Genomic DNA, 9478 nt, shown 5'->3' with positions numbered 1-9478 from the left:
AAAAATATCTCTAGAATGTATAAAGTGTTACTAAAATGGTATACTGAAGATGAGACTGTGAAAGGGCAAATGATAAAATGGGCGATAAATATGAATAAGGAAGTGTCTATTGAAACCTGGGAATATTTGTGGAAAAATTCTATTAAGATATCGCCTTGTACCAATGTTAGAGAGAATTGTTATAAAATGATGTATAGGTGGTACATGACTCCGAAAAAAATTGCAAATATGAACCAGAGTATGTCAAATAAGTGTTGGAAATGCAAGAGCCATGAAGGCTCATTTTATCATATGTGGTGGACTTGTGAGAAAGCAGTTGACTTTTGGACAAAAGTCCACAAAGAAATGCAAAAAATACTGAAATGCTCTTTCAAAAAGGCGCCGGAAATTCTGCTTTTGGGACTGAAAATGGAAGAAGTCAATACAACTAAAAAGACTTTATTCTGGTACTTAATCACAACAGCGAGAATGATTTATGCACAATTTTGGAAAACAGAGAAAGTGCCAGAAATTGAAGACTGGATACAAAAAGTTCTGTTCATGGCAGAGATGGACAAAATTACGAAGAAGTTGAATAATAAAGAAGATGACGTGTTTTTTCAAGAATGGAGTGACTTTAAAACATATCTGGAAAAGAACTGGGATGTGAAACAAAACTTAATATGTTTAGATCAATATTAAGTCAAATGATGTTATCTTTAGACTGTAACGATAAGAAACTGATATAGTTGATGATATGAAGCAATTTGGAGCAGGGGGGGAAGCACTGCGGGAAGCCACCGGAGGGAGGGGAGGAATTGGGAACGGGGTAGACAATTGATAGAATGAAATGATTTAATTTTATATGTTGTATTCCTGAGAAAATAAAAATTTGTTTACCAAAAAAAAAAGAATAAAGTTGTGTTCTTGCTGAAATCACTCTCCGACTATTTGTTAAGCACGTGACTTAACATGCACCCGAGTGCCTAACAAACTTACACTCTTCCTCCCTGCACCATTGTCTCATCAATGCATAGAGACTCCTCATTTGTGCCTGTCTAGCTGGCCCTGCACATGGAACACACAGCTCTTCTGAGAAGGCCACCTTGGAGGTTCTGGCCTTGAGTCTCCTGCCTTGCAGCCTAAATTTTTCCTCCAGGACCACACAACTACATTTCCACATGACTACATTTCAGATATAACATGAAGCCACAGCTTATTTTTGCTGTGGTTAGGTAGTGGCACCAGTATTTGGTTCACACACAAATAATTGAATCCTGGCTTGTCTTAGCAAATTCTGGTTTCAGTGTTGTTGCTCTTTTTTTTTCTGTTTCCCAGACAGTGACCTGGCTGCTATCCCAGGTTGCCTTGTGGTGTGGTGCCAAACTGATGGTAAAGCTTCACCACATCAGCCCACGTACCATTGGCTGCTGATAATACTAAGATAAAGAAACTTTTCTTGGGAAGTTCAAACACTCTCAAAATGGCAATCAGCCACTGAGCCGTGCCCCCCTCCCACCACTGTTTGGAGGATAGCAAAGGAAGCCGCCAGAGTTTCACATTAACTCTTTCCTCACAAAAAACTGAAGGAAATAACCTATTGGTGCTAGGGTTGCCAACTCACTTTTTGCCGGGAGCGGGGGGCTACCGGCCGGCGTCCTCTTTGTGTGCGCGCACGCGCCCCGTGTGCATCACCCGGAAGTGACGTCACACGCTGGGGGTGGGGCGACGCCATTTGAGGGGAAAACTCTTTGTTTTCCCCTCAAATGGCGTTGCCCCGTCCCCAGCATGTGACGTCACTTCCGGGTGACGCACATGCGGGGGTGGGGTTTCCCCCGGGCCCCGATTGCGCAGGAGCGGGAATCGGGGCTCAAAACCAGGGGGAATTCCGCCCCCCAGGGGGATTTGGGACCCCTAATTCGTGCCAATTTCGGTGGTACACACACACATACATGAACACAGGCAGAACATCTGCTTGGCATGCAGAAGGTCTCATCTCATGTTGGGTCTTCCTGTTTTCCTGCAGCCTTCAGCTTTTCCTAGCATTTTCCAGTGACTCTTGTCTTCTCATAATGTGACTGAACTACCAGGCCCATCCCAGCCTGGCAACTAGTAGAAGACTAGGTGGGATGGGCAGGGCCAGCTCCAGGTTTATTTGCACACTAGGCGAGGCTACCTTCTGGCGCCCCCATGCCCCCGTGTGCCCACCAATTTTCAAATATAAATGCATTTTAGGAAGAATGAAAAAATATTAAAAAACCAATGAATCAATAACAGGGCCATTAACAAGGCCAGGATTTATTATACTAACATGGCAGGTTGTGAAAAAATCTTAAAATAAGAACCAGAAAGAGGAAAGCACGTGTAACTAGACTGAACATAAATTCCCCCACTTAGACTTCCTTCACCAGCCTCTCTTCCCTTATCGTTGCTCATATGTCAGATTTTAGATCGCAAACTCTTCAAGATCTGTTTCCAGAAAGGGCCAGCCATGTTAATCTAATACCACCTTTTCATTCTAGCATAAAATGCCACAGAGAAGAGCACTCTAGCCTATGAAAGCTTATGCAACAATAAGAATGCATTGGCCTTTAAAGTGCCACTTCAAGACATCCTATTTGTCTTCCACCATGCAAGGCGGGCGGTGTCAGCGGCTCCCTCTGCCTTTCCTCCTCCTCCTCCTCCTCTGGCCACGGGTGGGCAGCCAGGGCAGCAGGTTCCTGAAGTCTCGCCATCCTGGCCGAGGGGAGCTGGGAGAAACTTTCCTCTGTCCACGTGGATTGGCCCCAGGGGAAGCGGCGCAGCTCCAGTGCCAGAGTGGTGGCAGCGCCAAAGGTAAGGGAGGTGAGAAGTGGCGGTAGGTTACCGGCGAGCACGCAGCAGCAGAGGAAGCTGGTGCCCAAGGTGCATGGGCTCTGCGGCACACCCATGGGGTTGGGGAGATCACTCCGGTGGGCGGTGGTGGCTCGGCTCTGGCTCCCCTGAGGCTGGCTCCATCCAGCTAACCCCCTCCCGAGTCTGCCCAGGCTGGCGCCCTCTCTCTCTGGCTGGGCAGTCTTCCCTGTTTAGGTGAGGGAGGGAGGGAGGGGCAGCAGGCCAGCGGGGTGCCCCCTCTTAAGGGGCTGCTCCAGGCCGCTGCCTAAAAATTGTCTATGACGGGCCAGCCCTGGGGATGGGACATGGGGACCACAATCAGGGGGATGGGACATCACTTCTGGGCAGACCGAGAAGTGATACCACACCTTGCTAGGAATCACCCAAAATTCTATCGAGATTTTTGGAGTTCAGTGAGACAGGTCAGAGGTTTTGGAGGCAGCAGGCTATAAATAACGACAAATGTCTCCTCTTCATGGTCTGGTTTTCCTACTTCCATGAAAGTATTGAATATCTTATCTGTTTAACATATTTTGATTGTTGTTATGTATTGGGATTGAATCATCCCTCATCGAATCACCCCAGAGACTGGCTGAGCCTGGAGCGCAAGAACAATAGCCAACCAGGACTCTAGAATAAACCAATTAAGTAGTAATGTTATGTAAATAGCCTATCACTGGGAGTGGGGTGTGTTTGGGTGTGACAATTGCATGCTGTTTAACAGAGTTGAGGCTCTGGAGTCTTGTCTTGTAGTTTTGCTGAAATCACTGAATAAACCTGAGCTGATCACTACCATTCGTCTAGAACCCAGTATTTTCTCTTGTTATATTTCTAGAAATAACTAATAACATGTGAACAGGGAAGATGAAGGTGAAGGAATAAGTGTGCACATGTAAGTGAACCCAGGCTTTGGGTTGCCAGTTGGGAGCTGGTAACCCCAGGAACATTTTGGGGGTGGAGATAAGTGTTGCTCACTGTTATGAGATGCTGCACAATGCCACTTCCAGATCCTGAACCACCAACTGGAGAGCTACCTAGTCTCAGCAGGCAGGTAATTAGCTGGCAAACAAGGAGAGATTCCAACCCTTGCTGGTAGAAGCTTTGCTCATTATAAATGGGAGATGAGTTAGAAACATTAATAGCATGTGTGTGTCTCATTCCCCAGTGAATTCCTCTTGCCAGATCTGCCCTCCACACTGGCACCTCCACCAGGACAAATGTTACTGGCTATCAAAGGCTTTGAAATCCTGGAATGAGAGCCAAAGTGACTGCTTAGCAAAGGGGGCTCAGCTGGCAGTGATCCAAGTCGAGGAGATGGTAAGTAACAGAAACAACCTCACATTTTCATCACTTTTGCGTTTATAGTGAGGTCAGCCTTTCTGTCCGAAAATAATCATAGTTAATGCATTGGCCTTAGGGAACTAATTAATTTTTTAAAATGTATTTTATTAAGTGCCACGTTGTCAGACTTGTGATACTGCAATAACCATATGTAGCCTTGAAATTATGAAGCTTTTCATAGTTTTGGTGGAAAGTGAGCAAAGCCTATGATCAAGAGCCAGTTTGGAAGAGACTGGAAAGGAACCCACTTATTCCCTGCCAATGTTTCTGAGAACCAAGTTCAGTGGAACCAAGTGGCTGCATTCTGCAAAGGTTGAGAAGAGACTGAAATTCAATTCCAGTTCCTGAAAAGGGAGAGTTCTGGTGTGTGTGTGTGTGTGTGTGTGTGTGCTGGTGTTTTCACTGGCTCGATGTATCAAAGAAGTGCAGGCTAAGTCCACCCAGGGGCACCCTTGCCTTATAAATCCCCAAAACACCTGTTGTAACTTGGTGAAAATACAAATGCCTCATGTGAGGAAATGGTTTGACAAGTCTCATTTCAGAAGCTTGGAAATTTGGCAGCCGTCTCCACCCAGTAAACACCCTCCATACCAGCAAACCCTTCTGTCTGGGTATTTCTGCTGCCACCTACTAATCCTGGGGAGTATTTCCTGATAAAGGACTAGCACTCTAGCACTCTGCATTGATGCAGCAGAGATGACTCTGTCATTCCTGTTCCAGAGCAATAAGAGCCCAGAGCACTAACCTCTCCCCCATTCACACAGAAGCCTGTGTGGTGAGGGGGTGAACCTTTCTGTGCCACTGGGCTGCTGTTATGTTTGGGAAATGACTATGACCAGTGGGACCTGCACAACCATTCACAGCCACCCAAGGCACTTGAGAGACCAGTTCTGAATCACACCAAGAGAGTTTTGCCCATTATTAGTTATTTCCAGAAATATAACAAGAGAATGACAGCACTTTCTAGTTGCATAAAACACTCTGTTTATGATACAGGAGTTGTTAAAGAAGATTACAGAGGATACACATAAATATTGGATTGGACTCTTTTTATCAGAGAAGAAATGGAGGTGGATTACACGTCACCAGTTTGACCATAGTTTGTAAGTAGTTCCTTTTTCAGGGTGCCTGCCTTTCCATTAATTTTTTTCCCTAAAGAGTAAAGCATGAAGTCTCTATGTTTGGGATGATTCATGGGCCAGTTGACATGATACAAAGTCTTGTGTTCACCATGAGGACTTTATATCAGTCATACAATGGGAGTTCTTTGCCTCTGTCTTGTAATGGTGACTACAAATAAGTTTACCAGTGGAGCAAATAGCAGCTCCCCAGAAGCAAAAATGGGGCAGGGGGAAAGACTGAAGGCCATTCTCCCCACATTCTGTGGTCATGACCAGAACTGGGCCCACCCATATCCATTTGAGAGGCACAGAACTTCCATTGCTTCCTTGATACAAAGTCCTTGCAATGGCTATGAGGACTTTATATTGTCTGAATTGGGTTGGAACAAAGTAAAAGAAATAAAATATAACTATGTACGTAGTGCAAATGTGCAAAATATTGTATATAATGTAATAATACATCCAGAAGTGCTAAAATATTATTTAACAACAACAATCCTGTGGTTCAGCATATAAGTACCTACTCCTAATATAAAGACAAATGTCCATTTACATAAATACAGGTTTAAAAGTACATATTGTCTCCATATGTAAGCAACAATACCAAACATCTTTTTGGCACCTGGCTTTCGTCAGTGGTATAATTCAAACTGAGGATTCCATAAATTTAACAAAAACATACATAAAACTGACCATACACAGAATGGAAATTTTACATTTCTACATGATGATTGATAGAAAAAACACCAGGAACAGAAACTGGGAGCAAAGGCAGGGCTGGGGAAGAGATTCTTATTAGAACAGGAAGAACTTCCACATTCTTAAGCCCTAATGAGGAACTGTCTCCTTTTCATTTGCAGGTTACAGGAACCACTGAGCTCTGCTGGAGAGGAATCCTGTGGAAGAATAAAGAGTAGCACAATCACCCTTGATATCTGCACTGCTGTATATAAGTGGATTTGCCAGAAAGATCCCATTTTATTATGATATTGTGATTGATAAAATTATTTTCATTATTTGCTAGGAACATAAAATTCCATGAGAACATCTTTATTTTCACTACAATGCCTAGTTTTGAAATACATTCTGTTTACATTTCAGCAGACACTGAACTGGTTGAACTGGTGTCGAACTGATATTGTGACTGTCAGTAAGGTACAGGTTTCGATCAAAGGTCCGGTGGGGTCTGCCTACCCAGGCTGCCTACCCAGGCAAAGCAACAGGCAGAGCTTGTTGGAAATATGTGTCAGTCATTATAGGGTTGATCTGTTTACCTTGTGTGCTATTGTTTAGACTGACCTGGAAGGGAAACCTGGCAGAGAGCCAATGGGAAGAGAGCCTGGGAAATCTAAGTCTGTTTACTCACCATCATTGGTTAATGTATTCAGGTGATTTCCTTCTAGGGGTCAAGAAGAAGAAGAATCTCCATTGCTGTTGTTGCCAAGAGACTGTGTGGCCGGTCTGTCTTGTAGCTGTAGAGATGTAGCCTTAGGTCTTTGTTACTTTGTAGCTTTTCCTGTGTACCCTTCCCTTAAAAAATAAAGATCTTTACACAGAAAGAAATGCCTCATCTCCAGTGAAGCAAAGATCCATTGCAAACATTGAATTTCTGAGTATTTTTGCCATTTTTTCCAACAGAGCTGAGTGACATCACCTCCTTCAGTCCCGCCACCCTGAACCATACGTACTAATTTTTGAAGTGCCAGAGCTCCTTGTGACATCCCATAGCTGCACCCCCAGTAAGCTTATACAGCAAAAAATTGAACTCCCTCCCATACACAGGAGTTCTTTGCAATGAGTAATGAACACAGGATTAGGACAGAAACCCAGATAGAGAGCCCTGCTAGATGAGTCCACGAAGCTCACTGCCTCTCACTTCAAAAGTCAAGCACTGGTGTAAAACCCAAATAACATTCAACTTAGTATGTTTCAGGAAGCTGTTGCAAACTATTATTTATTTTTCTTAGGAAATATATTTTGTCATCACTGGATTAGTTCATCAAGGGCGTAGACTTTCCAATTTCCCAGGGGGGGCTGGGGCTGGGGCCGGGCCAGAGGCATTGCTAAGTCATTAAAAGAACTGGGACCCAATGACATCCAGGGCCGGCTCACTCACTAGGCGAACTAGGCGATCGCCTAGAGCGGGCCAGCCCTTAGGGGCGCCAAGCTGCACCCGCCCCGTACTCTGGGAGTTTCTTGATTATTTGTGTTTTTCATTCTTCCTAAAATGCATTTATTTTTGAAAATTGGTGGGGGGGGGGCGCCAGAAGGGATCCTCGCCTAGGGTGCAAAATAAGCTGGGGCCGGCCCTGATGACATCATAGGGAGGAGCTAGTGATATCACAGGCATGGTTACTATCTATGGAGGTGGACCCATGTGGGATTTAGGGATGGGCTCCCCAGAAATTTAGGGAGGCCTGGGAACCGCCCTAGCAATGTCCCTGGGCTGGGCTAACCCCAGGAACAGTTGCCTTCTTAGAACACTGCTTAGAAACTTAGAAAGCCCCCCCCCACACCCCACACTGGAATAAGAACATAATATCAGGCCATACCACATTGCAATAAAGCCCCTACAACTGTATACAGAAATACTGAGCTTCCCTACCATTTGCCACAACTAGCCCACCACACAACCAGGATCAAGACTCCTAAGTGAACCAACAGACAGGCATACACTCGTTTGAGAAACTGAGTATTACATTACAACACCTCTGGAACATTACAGATCAGTAGAGGCAGCACTGCACAGTGGTCAGAGTTGCAGATTGATGTGGGGAGACCCAGGTTTGTATTCTCACTCTGCTGGCTGAGTGACCCCGGGCCAAATCTCCCCTTCTCTACCTAACCTACCCCACAGGGTTGTTGTGAGGGTAACACACACACAATTTTTAAAAAGGTGTTCAAAAGTTGGAACTATTGGAAGGGGAAGGACTTGCCTGGGGCACCACTGGATCTAGGGCTGGTCCTGCATACATGCAGCTGGGATGAATCTGAATTAGCGTTACAGAGTGCTCAGGGGTAAAATCTGTAGGGGCTTGCTACATGTCCCCACCCCCTGGCCTCCTCTCAGGGCCGGCCCCAGTTTTTTAGCACACTAGGCTGCAACAAACTTTGCAACAAAATCTGAAACACTATGTACAACAAATACTTTTCAGCAAACTAAATCCTGGCTTGAGTCCAGTGGCACCTTTAAGATCAACAGATGAGCTTTTTTGTGCACAAACACTCTTCTTTAGATACAATGAAATATAGAGAGAGGGTGGGCAGTAACTTCACATACATGTATGTTAAAGAAGCTCATACTAGAGTTGCCAGGTACCTCCCGGCCACTGGCGGGGGATGCCAGATACAGACTGGGAGATGCCAGCGGGCTCTGTTTCAGGCCACCCGCCACAGCCTCCAACCCCTCAAAAAGTTCTCCTCTTCCCAGATCTATCATTGGAAGCATTAAATAAACAGAGAAGCCTTAAACCCATCACAACTAGGCTTGCTAATGCATGCATTCATTACAGATAACAACATAAGAGAAGCCATTGTTGGATCAGGCCAATGGCCCATCCAGTCCAACACTCACACAGTGGCCAAAAATACCAGGTGCCATCAGGAGGTCCAGCAGTGGGGCCAGGACACTAGAAGCCCTCCCACTGTGCCCCCCCCAAGCACCAAGAATACAGTGCATCACTTGCCCCAGACTGAGAGTTCCTATCTATAGCTTGTGGCTAATATCCACTGATAGATCTTTGCTCCATATGTTTATCTAATTCCCTCTTGAAGCCGTCCATGCTTGTAGCTGCCACCACCTCCTGTGGTAGTGAATTCCACGTGTTAATCACTCTTTGGGTGAAGTACTTCCTCGTCTGGTCTGCTACAAGTAGTATCATCCTTAATCACCAAGAGAAGTCCTATGTAGCTACAAGATCTAGAGAGCAGGCAAGGTCTCCTCCAAGCTTTAAACATCGAAGCTCCAGCAGACCCTCCAAAGATTTCTTCAAAGGAAGAAAACAAATGGAGCAAAATACCAATTACACAGTCTCAATAACATTAAAGCTAGCATTAATACTGATGCACTTTCTCCTTATTCTTTTCTTAGTTATATGATATGTAATTTGAACAAGGGATCAAGGTTGTTTCCTTGAACAAGGCATGATTTGGGCAATAGGATT

General features: G+C 45.0%; 1 protein-coding gene across 1 annotated transcript in view; it reads left to right on the top strand.

Moving 5' to 3' along the window:
• Positions 1-6302, top strand: part of LOC107113567 (killer cell lectin-like receptor subfamily B member 1B allele B) — a 15690-nt gene extending 9388 nt beyond the window's left edge. The window contains exons 2-5 of the mRNA XM_015414918.1: positions 2770-2814; positions 4019-4170; positions 5194-5264; positions 6176-6302. Of these exons, the coding sequence (XP_015270404.1) occupies positions 2770-2814; positions 4019-4170; positions 5194-5264; positions 6176-6302 (395 nt within the window). The remainder of the gene's footprint in view (positions 1-2769; positions 2815-4018; positions 4171-5193; positions 5265-6175) is intronic.
• The last annotated feature ends 3176 nt before the right edge of the window (positions 6303-9478 follow it).

This window comes from Gekko japonicus, unplaced genomic scaffold (assembly GCF_001447785.1).
Source record: "Gekko japonicus isolate JY-2015 unplaced genomic scaffold, Gekko_japonicus_V1.1 scaffold1695, whole genome shotgun sequence".
Classification (NCBI taxonomy): domain Eukaryota; kingdom Metazoa; phylum Chordata; class Lepidosauria; order Squamata; family Gekkonidae; genus Gekko; species Gekko japonicus.
The sequence above is the reverse complement of the archived record's forward strand: the minus strand, read 5'-3'. Positions and strand labels throughout refer to the sequence as shown.